Below are 18,659 nucleotides of genomic sequence, written 5' to 3'. Positions count from 1 at the left end.
TTCTTGAGGGTCAAGGGTCATGATGTAAAGACAGTGGCCACTTCTTTGGATCAGTTCATGGAAAAAGCTTGGGCAGGGATAGCGCCATGTCCTGCTCCAACGTGTCATCCTCAGGCTCCACAGACAGCATCTCCTTCTTCTTACCCCACACCTCTTTTAAATGCATGCTAAGGAGGAGATAAATACACATGAAGTGGTCCTTTTTACTTGTGAATTAGGGGCTGGAGAGAGGGCTCATCAATTAGGAGCACATGCTTTTCTTGTAGAGGAGCAGGTTCAATTCCCAGCACCTTCATGATGGCTCATGACCATTCATAACTGACTATTCATAACTCCAGTTCCAGGGGATCCAATGACCTCTTCTGACCTCCACCCTCCCCTGCCCTCTGACCTCTTCTGACCTCCACCCTCCCCTGCCCTCTGACCTCTTCTGACCTCCACCCTCCCCTGACCTCTGACCTCTTCTGACCTGCACCCTCCCCTGCCCTCTGACCTCTTCTGACCTGCACCTTCCCCTGCCCTCTGACCTCTTCTGACCTCCACCCTCTCCTGCCCTCTGACCTCTTCTGACCTGCACCCTCCCCTGCCCTCTGACCTCTTCTGACCTCCACCCTCCCCTGCCCTCTGACCTCTTCTGACCTCCGTGGGTACTGGTATGCAGTGCCTTTATTTGTGAATGAATGTGACGTCGTCGTTCTTCCTATGAACCCACTCTTGTATTGACTCTATTTTCTGGATGTTAGCAGAGGGGTAGTAGAAAAGATGAAGGCATTCAAGCCCTCACCCACTGCAGGCAAACTCACAAATTTAGTGCTCGCTCATGCAACAGAGAGAAGTGGTAAACTGTTAGATTGGCATTTAATTTCCTTATACTTTATAGAAACCCTTGATATATTGTTAGAGTTACTTGAGAGTTATTTCGAGATGTTTGGATGGAATTGTTAGGGCTCTGCAGAGGCTGGGGAATGCAATGGTGGCTTCCTTCCTTAAGATTACCATGTAGGTCTTCTCAATCTGGAGTTTTGCTATATAGCTTTATATTGGATGTGTTCTATTCAGAACAAGGGGGCCTTTAGTGTGAACTACAGTGTGGTGGGAATGGAGAAGGTTCGGTGGGAGGGAGCTGTGAGTGGGTCAAAGCTTCTGTCTGCAGAGCTTGCAGACAAGTCCTTAAAGGTACACGCAAAGCGATGCTTCTTAAAGTTCCATTTGAGCACTCAGAGCCGTGACTTCAGTGAGTGCACGTGGTGGAGCTGCTGCGATGATGCAGTGAGCTGTTAAAATGGAATCTTGGTGCATCTGTGAACTCAGGGTCTCACACTGAATCTGCCTTCTACCCTGCTGTAGCCCAGTAATGGACAGAGCTGACCAACGCTACCTTCAGACTCCTCTGACTTTACAGTGCTCTGGTGGTCTTGGGGAAGCAAACTCATCAAGGCAGGAATGCTCCTGCCTTGGGAAGGTGTGCAAGATCCCACTCCTGTCTCCACTAGAGCATGTCGGAGAACCTAGGAACAGGTGACGGCCAGAGGCGCAAACATGTCCCCTTATTTAACTGTCTCTGCTTTCTGTGGTCATTTGGACCACTCACTCTGAGCCCCGGCAGAACTCAGTTGGACCCTCTGGGCTTTGCCAGAACTCCTGATACAGAAAACCATGAATGTAATAAAAGTATTGTATGTCCTCAGATTTTAGAGTGACTTTTAATGGAGGAACAAGTGACTCAGTTGCCTAAATTGACTTCTTCAAGGAGAACCAGTTAATAATTGATACGTGCACTTACAAGTTTGATGAATATTACTGCTTACAATAAAAACTAGCAAAATGCATCTCACAAGCATCTTATTAATGTTAGTTTTTCTCAAATCTTTGCTCACTTTACCAATATAATAGGTGAATTTTTCATTGTGATTTTCATACAAATTGCTCAGTGTGGAAGTAGTTGAATAATTTTTAATATACTAAGAACAACGTCTATTGATATCCATCTTACACATTTACTGACCATTTCTCAGTTCTGCTGTTGGTTATTTTGATGTTGCTTTGTAGAGGTACACTTTCTTTTTGGCTCAAATGACAGACAGCTTGTCTTGTCCTCTTGAATTTAGAAACCAAACTTCTAGATTCTTCCACTGTTGGCTTCTTATAGCTAATATCTAGAAGAATGTTAGTAGTGGCAGTGACAGTAGGTTCTTATCTTCTTCCTGGTGTCCACGGCATGATGTCAGTGTTTCTTATTAAACAGGATGGTGACTGTGATTGGAATGGAAAACTCAGCTAGGTAAGAAGGTACCCATTTGTCAGAGTTTTAACCTCATTAATTACCATTCAGTAGCCAAGGAAGTGGTCACTGCTTTGCAACTCTGGAACACTTTAAGTTACATGGAAATATTTTCAAATATTGAATCTTGTTTGCCTCCATAGGACATGTCTCAGTCATTTAAGACACTGCCAGAGTCTGTTGGTTGTTAGCTTATTTAGTTTTTGGCATTGACATTAATAAGTGATCTTGTCCACTTCTAGTATATAGAAAGAAATTTTCTATTTTTTAAAAAATTCAATTTATTATTGTTATATGTATGGTGTTTTGCCTACCTGTATGTCTGTGCTCCACATGCATACAGTACCCAGGGAGGCCAGAAAAGGGCGTCGGGTCCCCAGAATCTGAGTTATAAATGGTTGTGATCGCCATGTGGGTGCTGGGAATTGAACCCAGGTCCTTCTCAAGAGCATCAAGTGCTTTTAGCGGCTGAGCCACCTCTCCAGTCCCCAGTTCCTCTCTCTTTGGTCACCTTAGTTGTATCTGAACCTGGTTCAGGAAAGCATAGGTTCCATCACCTCCAGACATCTCAACTGCGGTACTTTTCTGACTGTGCTCCCACCCTGGCGAGTGTTATTGAGAAGAATTCTGGGGTGCTCTGGGAGTGACAGGGGGCCCACTGATGGTGGCGGCAGTCTGAAAACGCTTCTGAGATGAGATGGTTTGCAATGAAGCTGGTGTTGAAAGTGAGTCAGGAAGGGACTGGATGTGTTTCTAGGAAGAAACGGCAGCACAACCCGAGGTCAGTGGCAACGAGACCCCCTCAGGTTGTCAAGGGAACCAAAGGGCGAGAGATCTACAGATGGAAGTCAGGAAAAATCTCCTCAGGGTTTGTCGCATCCCTCTCCCTCACCGTGCTTCACGGGAGCTGGGTTCTGGTTCTCATACTGGGACCCTCGTCCACTTCTAGGCTTCCTCCCCCACCTCCTTAGTGCTTGTAGACAGGTGATTGTGGTCAAAGTGAGCAGAGGGGCCTTAACGGAGACCTCTGAGAATGCTCCCGGGCTTCTCACCTGCTCCTCAGAAGCTCCTCAACAACCACCATTTCCTCTCCAAATGTGCTCTGAAAGCCCCCCCTGTTTCGACTTCTTATCTGTCCTGAGTTCAACTATATTGTGAGATGAACGATATGGTTAGGTGGTTGGCCACATGTGAAAGATAACTGCTTTGGGTTCAGTGTGTGAAGAAAACTATAAGATGGTGCTACAGAGTCCTCGTGGATGGCAGAGGACCGTCCTTCCCTGTGTGAGCAGAGGGTCGAACATCCTCCTCTGACAAAACATACATCCACTGGTCTCAAGTTTATGAGCAAACGTTTTCCATGAGGACAATGACCAGACAAAACAAAAAGCTCAGGTAGAGGCTGGGATAAAGCTCAAAGCAGCTGGATATGATAAACACTTCAAGGACTCAAGTCCCTACATAGTGGGTGTTTGTTGGCAGTTCTATTGGTATGACCCAGGGCCTATTTGTTACTCTTGGATACACAGCACCATGTGAGCTCTGTGCGCATAACACTAGGAGACTGGGTTTGAATACCTATTTTAGATGCAAGGCTCAAACAGCATATTCTAAAATAAAAGCGATTTCATCCATGATAGCTACAAAGACACATGGAAATAAATTTAACTTAGGAAGTGAACGGCCTCTGCAAAGAAAATCATAAAACATTAATGAAATAAATTGAAAAAGACACATGTGCATAAATACACACAGAGACACAGCTGTACACATGTGTGTGCATGCACACGCAAATGGAAAGACTGGCCATGTTCATGAATTGGAGAAAATATAGCTTAAATGTCCGTATTACCCAAATCACTTGACAGAGACAACACAGTCCTCATCAAAATTCCAGTGATATTCTTCATATAACAAGAAAAAAGCAATCCAAAAATTCATATGGAAACACGAAAGACCCCCACATGGACAAAGCCATCCTGGACAAAAGCCATGCTGTGAGTGTAACATAGCCACGGGAACAGAAAAGTATAGTGCTGACATAAAAACAGACCCATAAACCAGCAGAACACAGCTGAGGGTCCAGGAAAAACACATGTATGTCACCCTGATGCTTGATGGAAGTGCCAGGAATATTCACTGGAGAAAGGATGGCCCGGTTCTTGTTTTGTTTTTGTTGTTGTTGTTGTTTTGTTTTTTCACTCTTTGTTCTTTTGGCTCTTTGCTCTTTGGGGGAGTCCATCACCCAGCTCCCAAATAAATACACATGGAGTCTTATTCTTATGAATGCCTAGCCTTCGCTTGGCTTATCTCAGCCAGCTTTTCTTAAATTATCCCATCTATCTTTTGCCTCTGGGCTTTTATCTTTCTCTATTTCTGTATACCTTTCCTTACTTCTTACATCGTGGCCGGCTGTGTAGCTGGGTGGCTGGCCCCTAATGTCCTCCTCTTTCTCTTGCTCCGTGATCTTCTCTTCCCAGGTTTCTCCTCCTATTTATTCCTTCGGCCTGCCAGCCCCCACCTATCCTTTCTCCTGCCTCGTTATTGGCTGTTCAGCTCTTTATTAGACCAATCAGGTGTTTTAGACAGGCACAGAAATACAGCTTCACAGAGTTAAACAAACGCAGCATAAAAGAATGCAACGCATCATTAAACAAATATTTGCATCATTAAACAAATATTCCACAGCATAAACAAATGTATCACATCTTAAAATAATATTCCACAACAACACTCTCTTCAACCAAGAGCACCCCCCAAAAATGGATATTTACACACACAAGATTGGAACTTTGCCCTTATCTGTTACCCAGATTTAAAAAGAAAAAAAAAAACTCAAAATGGGTAAAAGGCCTAGATATAAGACCTGAAACTCTGAAACTACTGGAACAAAATATATAGAAAATACTTCAAGAGATTGATATTGAGGGTAAATGTTTTGTATATGACCCCAAAGTGAGATTACGTCATAGAAAAAAAAAACAGAGTGAAGAGACACCACACAAAGCAGGAGAACACAGTTGTTTTAATATCTGCATCATGTAAGGAACTAGAAGCCTTAACCACAGAGAACAAGTAAAATCCGAACAAAAAATGGACCAAGTAGGTGCTTCTCAAATGACCAAGAAAGAGCCAACACGCATACAAAAAATTCTCAGTGTAATCACCTTGAAGGAAATGCAAACCAAAACAATGAAATGCCATCCTGTCTAAACTGGAGTGGATATAATAAAACAACAAACAATAATAAAGGCTGGTGAAGCAGGATGGGGTACTTACACACTGATGGGGACTGTTAATTAGTACAGCCACTATGGAAAACAGCGAGGCTCTCCAACACACTGGAAATACATGTAGCACATAATACAGAGTCCACATGGGGCTGCATATCCAAAGGAGATGACGTAAGAATAGCAAAGAGATACTTGCACACTCCTGATTATTGGAGCAGTATTCACAACAGATGGGAGACAGAATCAATGTAGGAGCTCAACAAATGGATGGATAAAAAGGAGGTGATATATAATAATTGGTATATATATATATATATATATATATATATATATATATATATATAAATTTCATTCAACCATAAAGGAAATTCTGTCATTTGCAGCAAAATGGAGGAAACACAGAAAGATAAACATCACACATGGGAATTTTTAAAAATCAGTCTGAATATAAACTGGTGATACAGAGGTTCGGAGAGGGAGGCTGGATTTGGTCGGTACACACTATGTGTGTACATGTAAATATCGTGCCATTAATATTATTAGAAATGTCAAGAAAACAGAAACAAATGAAAAGATAGCAGAGCTCACTCTCCTTACCAGATTCACTCTCTTAACTTTTCCTTTCACCTGTCTGCATCACCTGAGGGCCTGTTACAGAGCCTGGAAGCTCTGGTTCCCAAGATGCTGCTGGAACAGAAACTTCAAATTCACAACTGCTGTCCTGGGATGCTGCCCTCATGCAGACTACTGATACTGGTTCACCGTCATATCCAATAGAACAGGTCCTGGGCTAATATTTATAGTTATGTAATTAGAAGTGGAGAGTTTATTTCTAAGATATCTTAACTTTCTAGGTTTGCTGCTTACATGTGACATGTAGAGTGGACAACAGTCTCCAAAGACCCACATGGTGACTGCTTTATCTCCCGTCTAAGGCTTTACAGGAGGTGATGGGACCATTAGGAGGTAAAGCCCAGTGAAGTAGTTGTCATTTGTGGTGCATTTCTGCTGAGCTCCTGGCCTGGTTTCAGGGAATAGCACCTAGCCCTAATCCTTCCTTTGTTTAACCACACCTTTCATTTCTCTTACCTTTTGTTTCTCTTATCGCCCTATGTGAATCTTGTCTGAGAGTCAAGGATCCCAGAGTCCCCAAGGATCAAAGGCCTATGAAAAACTTGGTTCAGGAAACTGGAAGACCGTAGTACCAGATACATCAAGTAATTTACACTTGGCATTTGGTCTCTGGGAGCTCTTTTTAGGTTGTATTGAAGGTACAGAAATCAGCTGGCTAAACTATAATAGGGAGTAAATAAACACGCCCTAGGCGAAGGGAAAGTGCTTCAGTCCTTCAAGGCTGGACTCCCCTGCAGCTGCCAAAGGCTAAATACATTCTTAAGGTGCCTCTGAGTCTTATTTTCATGGAGCCGCGTGTACCTACACACCCATGTCACGATTCACAGCAACAGTCCTTGGAGACGTGTCTTTAAAGCGGCTGTTGGTGCCCTATGGCCCTTCCTGTTTCTCCCTTTATTTTCTTGCTTCTGTGAGATAAAAAGGTCTTCTTCACCACATGTTCCCACCAAAGTCTATGGTGGTGCAACAGGTCCAGAGTACCTGGACCAAGCCAACACAGAGTATACCTCAGAAACTTTCTCCATTGTGTGTTTATTTTTCTAGTTAGGCATGGTGGTGCATGCCTGAAATCCCAGCACTTGGGAGGAGATAATAGGGTTGTGAGTTTGAGACCAGCCTAGCTAGTGTTGTGAGTTCCAGACTAAAACAAAACACAATTGATTGTCTTGGGTATTTTCTAAAGCACAAGAAGCTATTGGAAAATTGGAACCAGAAAGTGGGTCATTACTGTGATTATAAATGAGGTGGTGTGAAGCTGGATAACTGGTGTGTGGGAGGAATTTGAAATTTTTGGAGAATCTGGTACCTAGATATTATGGAAGCAGAGCTTCATGAATAGTTCTGATGGGAGCTCAGAATCTTAATAGAATATTCCAGAATCTTAATAGAAATATGGACTATGAAGGTTATGTTCGTGAGGTTTCAGATGTAAATAAACTCTCTACTGGGAACTAGACTAGATGACATCTTTATTATACCTTGGCAAAGAATCTGAATTCATTATGTCCCTGCCTTGAGACTTTGTGGTCAGACCACATTTAAAGCTGATGAAAGTTCATCTGCTGGACGACATCTCTAGGCTGCACAGCATCTAGGCAGTGGCATGGACACTGTTGACCACCTTCAACTCAATTTGCTGTGAGAACCAAGAGCAAAGAGAACAGTGGAATTTCTGAAAAGCTGATTAAGCTGGAAAAGAAGCACATTTAAAGAAAGTCCTGTCAAGAGGGCACAGGGAAAATTGCTAAAGAGACTACAGCCATGAAAAAGAAACCAAGCGCTTCCCACCAGGGGAGCAGGAAACGTTGGAGACATTTCAGAATGGGAAAGGCTCTGTAAGCTCGAAGTGACACCAGTTTTCCTTGGGGAGCCCATCAGCACTGGCCTTTCCAGGAAGCACCTCAGGATTGTGCCTGTCCTCAGAACCCGGAAGAGGAGAACCAATGACCTGGGACAAGGGGCGCAGCTGTGACCTGATGCCGCCTGTACTTTGTGTTCTTAGGCAAAGTGTTATTAAACCTCAGAGCCTAGCTTGCTGAAGGGAGGATTAAGCAGATGAAGTCAAGTCCCTTCCTCCTCCAACACCTAAAACTCTCAATTTCTAGACACACTCAAGCAAGCAAGCCACTCTCATCCATGACATGGCCCAGCTTGCTGGCCCATCAACACTGACCCAGTCTCCAGAGTACTAGTTGAGCATGGTTCAAACTCTACAGTACTGCTTCTCAGGACGAGCAATCCCTCTTAGAGACCAGAGATACTGAGTAGGGAAGGTTCTGTGAGGCTAGGGTAAGGAGTCCTGTCAGAAAGCAGGAGTTTGAAACTTTGGCTGTCAAGGTTCCTCACAGCCTTGTTGCATTGGAGACACTGATGAGTGATTAAAACTGAGATCAGCCCCCCTTCTTGGCACAAAATATTAAGATCTCAGGGGGCAGGTCACACTGTGAGACAAGTGACCAGTTCTTCCCCCTGTCCCTCCAAGTCCCTCTCTTGCCTCATCATACACTGTACTATCTTCTTGCACAGCCTCTAGCTTCTACCTGGTCCCCACTATCATGAAGTAAGCCAAGTCTCTAGGGAGAGTGTGAACAGGAAGAAGGCAGAGGAGAATCAGTCATGTTCACTCCATGTCTGCACACGAGGTCAACACAGGACTCTACTTTCAATTCTTCCTGTCTTTTGTAACTTCCTATCTTTCTTGATACATGTTGGCTCCACTCACAGAACACTGCTCCCACTTCCTTATGCAGAACGTAGGTTTGTTCATGTCTCTACATGTCTCTGGGAGTCTGTGACCTCCGTTTCTCAGAAAGGTCTCAAATTATGAAAACAAGATGGTCTGCTGTCATTTTGACTGTGTGTGTAGCAATACCACACATGCTCTCCTCACCTGGGCCATTTCCTGTTTTTTCACCTCCACCTCTCTCAATAACAGCATAGTAACCCCACGGGGCAGAGTTAGAATGGGGCTGACAGCTCTCCCCTTATGTGGGATTCCTTAGACAGTCTGCCCATTCAAGCCTTGGGATGAGTCACGAGGGTGGACTGGACGGGTCCCATTGAGGTGTTTTAGTCTCTTTTACAGAGCCTCCTTCAGACACTACAGGCTCTCCTGAGCACTGGACCAGAGTGACATAAGAGATGTTTCCTGTCAAACCTACAGAGTCTCACTCAGAACAGAGTAACCGGGGCATGTTTTTCCTCCCCAGGAGCAAGCAGAACTCTATAGCTGTGGAATGTTCTTTCAGCCTTGCCCTGCAGTTGAGAAACTGGGTAGCATGGTTCTCAAAGTGTAAACCACTACCCCTCTTTTCTAGGTTTAGTGTATATTTTGAAGCCACAAAAACATTGAAAATGATTTTTTAAATTTTAAATGTCCATAACAAGTCATTGTAGATACCAGCACACAGAAGCTGCATCAGCCTTGGGAAACAGTGAGGAGGTGTGCGATGTGGGGACCAGTTTCTACTTACTGGGACTCAGTTTCACACGAAATGGAAACACAAGCAATTGTTAAAGTTCTAACATTTAGGACTGTGTTGACCTGGGTGTTGCATTTTATAGCTTTAGAGACACTTTTAATATAAGAGAACGTGGGGCTGGAGAGATGGTTCAGTGGTTACGAGCACTTGTTGCTCTTCCAGAGGAACAAAGTTACGTTCCCAGCACCCATGTCAGGCAGCCCCACAACTGTCTGGAACTCCAGCTCCAGGGCATGCAAAGCCTCTGGCCTCTCACTCACCTTCACACAACCACATGCAGACACACACCTACATACAAACTTTCAAAAATAACAAAAACATATTGTTAAAGATAAAAGACTCGAATTATTCTAAAATGAAACTTCTGCCTGGTATGGTGGGTGATGTATTCCTATAATCCAAACACTCAGGAGGCTGGGGCAGGAAGGAGGATTATGTCTTTGCAGGCCAGCTTGGACAACTTAGTGAGACCCTGTACCCAAAACAAAACAAAACAGAACAAGAGCTAGGGATGTAGCTCTGTGATTATGCCAATGCCAGTGGTGCTGGAGGCCCAGGGTCCACCCCCACTACCCCAATAGTAATCAGACCAATTGATGACAAGTGCCATGTAAGACCTCATTAGCAATGCAAAAAAATCAAATAAAGCGTTCTGTAAGATCTATATGTAATTGCGTGATACAAATAGAGAAGGCTGAAGGAGAGGTTTCTGAGGAAGGAGCATGTTCAGAGGCCTTGAGAAATGGTCAGGACCTCTCTGAGAGGTTCTTCCAGGGCAAGCTTCTCTGTGAGCTCCGGTGTCTGGGGAGCCCATCTGTGCGTTTCATTAGGACAGTGGCTGACCCACTGAAAATGCAAAGAAATGGCGTCTATGGGAATTGGTTGGGCTTCCCAGGAGCCACAGGGTTGCTACAAATGTCAACAGATGTGGAAAGGACATGCAGGAGTTTATCCTCAGAACCTTAATTGACTTTACATATATTAGACATATAACATATTTGTGTAATACACACACACACACACACACACACAGGTAGACAGGCAGACAGAGATATTATTACCATATTAAGGTGAAACTCACTCCTCCTAAGAAAATTGCTCATCACAGAGCAATTATTTTTAGAAACAGTGGTCTATTTGCTTAAAGAGTGTATAATTAACATTATTTACTTGATCAATTTTTTGTGTATAGTCTATTGGGCTCTGCTAACCACATGTTCATGGATAGCTTCTGGAATCATGCTATACCTGCCCTGGTGATGGTTTCCCAGGCTCATGGGCCATCAGGGAGACTCAGGAATTAGCTAGAAGAAGCCAGAGACCACAAAGACATCAGTCTTAGGGCAACAACTGATCCTTAGTTGGCACTGGGAATATCTTAATCTCATCAATTGTATAAAGAGAGCCAAGTTTAGGAGGAAAGGAAATGGGTGTCAGGTGAAAGGTTCAGAAATATCAAAATTTAAAAAATTATAAGCTTAAGAGATAAAAACTGACAGTCATCAGCTCTAAAGGTTAACTGCTAACAATGCCTCTCTGCTTTACGGCCAGCTCCTCTGTCTACAGCCAGGGGTTAACTTTTAACCCCCTTACCCCTTATAGCCAATAACTGCCTGGACCAAAGTCAACTTTTCATAGTTGTTTTTACGTGACTCCTAGTGTGCATCCCATGCCTGATACTATAAAAGGAGGCCAGTGCCCACCTCCATTGCCACAACCTCAGAATTCTAACATTGGCTGTGGTCTCAGCTAGCTGATAAGCTTTTGTGCCTCCACAGTGTTTTATTTTTTATTTTTCTGGAATAAAGTTTGCTTCTGGTTTAATAGACTTTAGTGGTCTGTCCTCCATTATTGCAAGACTCTGGACCCAATATAGGCATGGGCTAGAAGGTCCCTCAGCTGGGTTGCAGGTATTCATAGCTGCATCACCCATCAGGTGGAGTTTGGGAGGAATCTGCTAGTCAGATTCTGAGCCACTCCTGCTGGCTGGGTGCTTGGGAGATGATTGTTTCTTTGGAATGTGTGTGATTCTATTCTTGTTTCTGATCACCAGTTAAACATTATTGATGGCCATGTTTTCATATCCTAATCTGTCTTCACAAAGGACACAGAAACTGGACAAATACTGAAAGAAAATTCTGGACAAAACTGAGCCACCCCATCTGGGAAACCAAAAACCTGAATTCACAACAGGTTATAGTCAAGTGGGATACGGTAGTCATTCGAGCATCGACCCTCAGGCATGAGCTCTTGGGAAGTTCCTCACAGCAAGTGTGAGGAGATGCTTTCTCCTCTCTCCTTAGCCTTGTGTCCCAGCCCAAAGCTGTGCTCTGTGTCAGTCAATCACTTCCTGTGGGTGACAGAGGCTCTGTAGAGTTAGGATTAACCAACCCTGCGTGAGTGATTCCGAAGAGCTACAGAAGGACGCATGGAGAGGATTCCTAGAGGAGACGCTGGTGTGTGATGGTACTAGTGGTTAAGAATGTGACTCTGAAATCCAGAACAGAGGCCTCTGTAATGTCCTAACACTATAGATGATTGCCTGGTCAATAAAATCAGAATTACAAACTGATAAAGGGCTATATTTTGCGTTTCCTTCTAGTGTGACAAGCATCTCACAGAAGCAACTTTAAGCGAGCAATGTTTATTTTGGTTCCTGGTTACAGAGACATTTCAGTCCATCAGAGTGGGCAAGGCAGGGCAGACTAGCAGAGGGAGCTGAGTGCGGAGTGTGCAACACTGGGTCTTGACGCTGGGTCAGCGAATTCCTGGTTCTGCTGTCTCTTACGTTTGTTGGTGGCGGTAGGAAAGGGCCAGCAGGGAGAATGGTAGGGGATGAGATGGAGAGAGAAATGCTCAGAGTGAATGAAAAAAATATACAGACTACTTAAAAACCTGACATATTTTCAAGAGAACTTTCTTAACTCCTTCAACAATCTGGCTGAGTATGTTATTCTCTGCCTCGTGTCTTATCTTCTTGTCATATTTTTCCCTGATTATTTGTATTATTTCCTCTTTTTTCTGAGCACTATATTTCCCGAGAGCACACTCTTCCTCAACTATTCTAATTTCATTCTCTTTTTGAACAGTGTAAAGTTTCCTCAAGATCTCCACTTCTCTCTTCAGCCTTTGCTCCGCGTCCTTGTAGATGGCTTCGGAGAAGTAGACTCCGCCATTGCTCTGCACCATGGCCTCCACCAGCTCCACCAGCTCCTGCACCTGAGCTTCCCTCTCAGCCTCCTCTGCTTTGTTGTTGATGGCCAGGCAGCGGCCCTCACACTCCCTGATGATGCTTTTAAGGTTTGCATCTGACTCTGCTATGAAGTCATTTAGGAGCTGGTCCTCCAGCTCATCTTTGCGGGTGAACAAGACAATCATGTACTTCATGGCTGCCTCCCCAAAAATTGCCTTGATCCTAATAACAGTTTCTTGCTCTTCCTCTGTGAAGCGGCCCAGCCGCAGTACCAGGATGATGGCATGAGGCCCGGGGCAGGAGTACAGGACACAGCGGCTGATTTCAGTGCAGGTGGTTTCCAGTTTTACCTTGGTGTCAAAGAGCCCTGGGGTGTCAACAACCAGGAGGTCTCTCTCCTTCCACTTGCGGGATTCTTTCTGACAGGTCTGAGTGACAGCATGGGGTGCAATTCTAGAAGCAAATAGCTTTTGCCCCAGGATTGTGTTTGCTGTGGCACTTTTTCCACTTCCTGTTTTTCCTACCAGAACAATCCTCAGAGAGTTGTCGCTGGGCTCAGCCATGATCTCTTCAGGAAGCTCTGGACTCCAGGTGCCTTGAGTACAAAGGGAAGAGAGTGGGTTAGATAAACTGGAAAGCACACTGGCCCTTCCAATCTTTCTAGCTTCCCATTGTGCAAAGGTTCTCATACTCGAGGCAAGAGCAGACACACTGTGGGGTCTAGCAACACAATGTGCTTGGAGGGCAACTGGCTCAGAACTGTGGGTGATCATCCCCCTCCAAAGAGAAAACAGGGAAGCTAATGTCTGGATTTTAAATCACAAATGTAACTCCATAAATACCCCTTTCAGTTTTGAACCAAGTGGATACAGGCAGTGAGATAGTGCAGGGAACCATGAGAGACATCACAAACTACTTCTTAAGTTCCTTATCAAAATGCACAGCTCCTCATAGCTTCTTGGAACAATTTTATTCCATTAAACCCTGGGTGACTGGAGAACTCCAGTGCTAGTCTACTCCCCAAACCCAGGGAAGGAAAGAGAGCTTTTATGTGCTTTCTAGGAGGCAAATGAAATTCACAGGCCAAAGTTGACAGTGATTGAAGAAATGCATGTAAATCTCACATACAATCATCAATGCCAAATCCTAACAAAATATTAGCAAGATAGACTCCAGTGGAATTCATAAACATGCTACATTATGACAAAGTGGAGTTTCTGAAAAGTACCAGGGCTCAAGAAGAGAAAGTTATTATGGTAACCTACCAGTCAGGGTTCACATAAGAACTCTGCAGAACATGTGGACTGAGGAAGCTTTCCAGTCAGGGTTCACATAAGAACTCTGCAGAACATGTGGACTGATGCAAGCTTCCCATATGTTTATCCTTCTGTCTTTGTCTCCCTCTTATTCTTTGAGGCCCCAAGCTAGCAAGTTATTAGTGGGGAAAATCTTTTCTACTAAAACCCAGATGTTCCCACCTCACTTTCCCTAGGGACTTGAAGAATTAGCCAACTCAAATAGAGGGAACAAGAAATAGAGAGACGTTTTCACTATCTGTAGGAAAACTGCAGATAAAACATTCTATCCAGCAATCTGTTACTTACAGGTATATGGGCTCAGCATATGAATAATAGCATTGAACAAATGCCTAAATAATTTGCAAATATAATGACATCATAAAGAAAGTGCAAAGTTTTAGAGTCAATTCCCAGCACTGGAAATTATATAAACACGGTACTCAAATATGAAATTCTCAAAAATGAAACACACATACATATACAAAGAGTGTAGAGAGGTAAAGTGAGAAGATGGGGAGATCCCTAGGTATCTTCCCTGACTCTGCCTGCTAAGTGAGAGAAGTAAAAACAAGTTCATCAGGGGCTCTGATCTTGGAGCCTAAGTCCTAACACTCAACGAAAGACCCCTAGACAAGTGGTAAGTCCTGGATATTCTTATCCACATATTCATTTAGCAGAAGTCTGAACATGCAGCAGCAGATTCCATTAACACAGATGTGGGGAAAGCACAAACTCTCAGACAGCAGATGGGAAAGCTAAGCCACACAGGTCTGTGAAAGGTCATCACTGAAATATTTACCCTGGAAACCACAATATCGAATCTGAGCATGTACCCAAGGAGACACTGAGAACATTATAAAGAAAAGTGTGCAGACCCTCACTCGTGGGAGTAATAGTTATAAAAGGCAAAGCAAAGGATGATCCCATTTGCCATGATTAGGAGACTAGTGGAGTAACTCATATGTTCACAGAGGATGTGCTGTATCCCAGGGGATGTCACAGGAACAATTTGCTCAGGACCAGGAGGTGGGGAAATGACCACCTCACCTCCTCTGTAAATGTGTAGTATTTTCTCTAGTAAAGAGTTATGGTTTGTATATGCATTTTCTAAGTACAACTCACTATGTACTGCTTCCACACATGTGCACATTTCATGGGAGTATTTTGTCCTCATAAAGGTTCAAGGATAGAGGATCAATTCCCTTCCTAATTTTATAGGTAAGAAAACTGTAGATCCAGCATACCCAAACATCTGCCCCAGGTCCCTATACTCACACTATCCAGTGCAGGGACTGAAGGCCAAGACCCTCTGACTCCACCAAACCCCCTTGTAACCAGGCCCTAAGCAATCTCTTCCTGGATCATCCTCAGGCCATGATTCTAAATGCCAGTGGAGATCACATCAATGTGCCACCAGGAACAAGAAGGGAGAGAACAGCCCTCCCTCTAGGAAGTGGAGCTCTAGACAAGACTACCCTAGGGATGCCAGGTGAGGATCACCCATCTCTCAGTGGTTTTGTTTTTTCTGTTTTTCATACTGACAAGCTAAGTTTGGGAGACAGAAACACTCATCTCAAAACTGTCTAAAGTGGTTCTAGGAAGACCCAGAGAACCTGCAGCTAAGAAGTGAACATAGAAAGTGTTTCAGAAAATTGCAGAGATAGGTCAGGACCTAGTCCACTCTTGAGAATTCCTAAAGCCCCGTGAGATGCAGTTCCCTCCACTGTGAAAAGGGACAATGCAACCAACCCATCAGGATGGTTCTGGGACTCCACAGGGCAAGTTCTGTAAAGGTTGCTTACAGTGCTGAGTTTGACCCTCACTCAAGACTAAGGCATTTGTTGTGCAAGGCCATTCGTACGAAGAAAATTGAGAAAGGGCAGAAGCCATTGCTCAGTGGCATAGCATTGGCCCAGCGTGTGCATGACCCTTTGTTAGACTTGCTGGCACCGTGAAAGAAGACCCGGATTGCAGACACAGCAGCTCACTGGCTCAGCCAGAATCACAGATACACTGGGCCTTCAGAATAGCGTGACCTATTCCTAGAGCTCACATCCTCCACTCTAGCCCCCACACTTTTAGGGTCATGACCTCTTTCTTGAGAAGCACAAGGTGGGCCTCGACTTGGAGTCAGAAACAGGATTCACTCTTGCCCACCTTGATGTCCCTCTGACAGACATTGGTGCACTGAGATTTGATATGGGGAGTTGAAGGGAGTTAGGGCACATTTACAACTGGTGACCTGCCTCCTAGTTCTAAGATCCGCCTCAGGGACAGCAGTGACATTTTAAGGAAAAGTAGTGGGTTTCAGCATCTAATGCCACCCATCAAGCAAGTCTTTCTTGTTAGTCATGAGATGATGGACCTGATACTAAGCAATCTCAGTATCTTTTCAGGACCTCTCGACTTCATGCACTGAATGCCTGGGGTGTACCATGTCCATCACCCCCAGCCCCAATCCCACATGCTCTGTGTCCTCCATCCCGCCCAGCTCACCTTCTCCTGCAGAACCGACGAGTCCTCACCCTGTCCTCAGGGAAGCTGGCTGCACCACCGCTCCTGCTGCAGCTCTGCAAACCCTGAGCAGAGAAACTAGAGGGGTGGAGCCAGTGCAAAGGTTTCAGTCTGAAGAGCAGGGGAAACAGTCCCGCGTTGTGGCTGAAGCTTCTTCAGCTTAGCTCTAGATGAATCTCTTCCTCTTGTGTCTGCTGTGATGTCGAGTCACAGCCAGTGCTTGTGTTCAATGGCGATGGCTCTGAAGACCCCATTCAGTGCTCCACATGCAGCGTAGGACACTCCATCATCGGCTGCAGGATTGCACGTTGCTCCTCTTTGCAGGAGTGTGGTCCTAATCTCCAAACTGAGAGGACTGCTAACAACTAACAGGACTCAGATGAGTGTGCACTAGCCCCAGCCACCCTGGAGGATCACCCTTAGCCAAACAGTAGCCTCCTGAAAGGTCATTCTCCATGCCCAGGCAGCTCCTCATCCATGACTGGTCGGCATGGAGACATAAAGGCACACCCTTCAGCGCCAATTTGGGATATGGCCAGAGTTCCACCCAAGCTCCCATGCTCCAACTGAACTGACTCTGGGTCTTCTTGGCACTCACCACAGTCCTGTGTCTTCTGTTTACTTGAGTGTCCTAGAAGCATTGTGCCTAGAAGCCATCCTAAGTACATTTGCACCTACATATCTCGATGTAACAATCTGTTACCTGTGCACCCTCCTAGGAGCTCCAGAAAGTTCTACCTAACCATCTCATCTGTGTTGGTGGAAAGCTGAGGGTTCCATTTGGGGGAGGGTCCAGCTTAGCTTTACTCAGTTTGTGGTACCTGAGGCAGCCTAGGGTGGCCCTAGTGACTATACCATGCAGTGTAATTATTTTAGTCTTTTGAAAAGCTGGTTCTATTTGTGGGTGATCTAAATGTCTACAAAACAGCTAACTTGTTGTCCTTGTTTATTTATGGTGGGTATGTACCCAGAAGCAGAGCAGCCAGTAGACTATGTGCATAAGAGGGTACTGTGTGTGACTGTTCCTGGAAAGATAGGAACAAAAGGTTTTTTTTTGTTTGTTTGTTTGTTTGTTTGTTTGTTTTTTGTTTGTTTTTTTTTTTTGGTTTTTCGAGACAGGGTTTCTCTGTGTAGCTTTGCGCCTTTCCTGGATCTCGCTCTGTAGACCAGGCTGGCCTCGAACTCACAAAGATCCACCTGCCTCCCAAGTGCTGGGATTAAAGGCGTGTGCCACCACCGCCCGGCGGAACAAAAGGTTTATTCATTCCAGAAAGAACACCAATGAAAGGCCACAGAAAGAATCCCAACTCATTTAGCTCTTAGTGAACCAGTGAGTTTATTAGGGTCCCTTACAGGAGGATGGGCAAGGAATTACGTACAGGAGTATGAATGACTCAAAGGCACTGAAAAGTCCATCCCAGCATGGAGTGGCTTTCATGATTCATGAAAGCTGCATTCTTGAGGCTCTCTGAAAAATCTGCCATCAACCCCACAGAAAAGTTTGCTCTCTCCAGTGAGTACTGTGGCAAGTAGAACCTTGAATAGGACCTCTGGAGTCTTTTAAGTTTCAGGATCTTCCTGTGCCTTGTAAGGTTTTTTGTTTGTTTTGTTTTTCACTTCCTAGCTCTTACGAGCTTCCCTCCTCCCTACCTATGGAATATTTCAATTCAGAGAAAATTGTTAGACCACAGAGGTAAAGACCTCTAAAGCAAGACCAGAAGCCAGGCTAAGGGAAAAGGAGAACTCACTCTGGTGCAGCAACTCACTCTTGGGAGAACATTCTCAGGTTCCAGAACTACCTTAATACCTTCTGGGGACACACTCCCAATGACTTTAAAACTATGAGGGTCTACCTCCCCCACTTTTATTATCAGTTTGCATACACACACACACACACACACACACACACACACACACACACACACACCCCTTAGTTGTTCTTACCCCTCCATTACCCTCCCATCCTGCTCCCTCTCTCAATGAAACCCTTCTACTTCTCTCTTAGTCCCCTCCAGTTTCACATCT

General features: G+C 44.6%; 1 protein-coding gene across 1 annotated transcript; it reads right to left on the bottom strand.

Moving 5' to 3' along the window:
• Positions 1-12,268: 12,268 nt before the first annotated feature.
• Positions 12,269-16,695, bottom strand: LOC131905814 (GTPase IMAP family member 7-like). Its single transcript, XM_059256624.1, has 2 exons — positions 16,617-16,695; positions 12,269-13,417 (listed from the first exon to the last, which is right to left on the bottom strand). Exon 2 carries the CDS (start codon positions 13,383-13,385, stop codon positions 12,513-12,515), a length of 873 nt encoding a protein of 290 aa, XP_059112607.1. The 5' UTR covers positions 13,386-13,417; positions 16,617-16,695; the 3' UTR covers positions 12,269-12,512.
• Positions 16,696-18,659: the final 1,964 nt, after the last annotated feature.

Source organism: Peromyscus eremicus, chromosome 3 (genome assembly GCF_949786415.1).
Source record: "Peromyscus eremicus chromosome 3, PerEre_H2_v1, whole genome shotgun sequence".
Taxonomy (NCBI): Eukaryota; Metazoa; Chordata; class Mammalia; order Rodentia; family Cricetidae; genus Peromyscus; species Peromyscus eremicus.
Note: the sequence above shows the minus strand (reverse complement) of the source record. Positions and strands in the feature narration are given on the sequence as shown.

Bases quoted from the DNA above. Each gene is read 5' to 3' on its own strand.
- LOC131905814 (XM_059256624.1), bottom strand. From the start codon at position 13,385: ATGGCTGAGCCCAGCGACAACTCTCTGAGGATTGTTCTGGTAGGAAAA.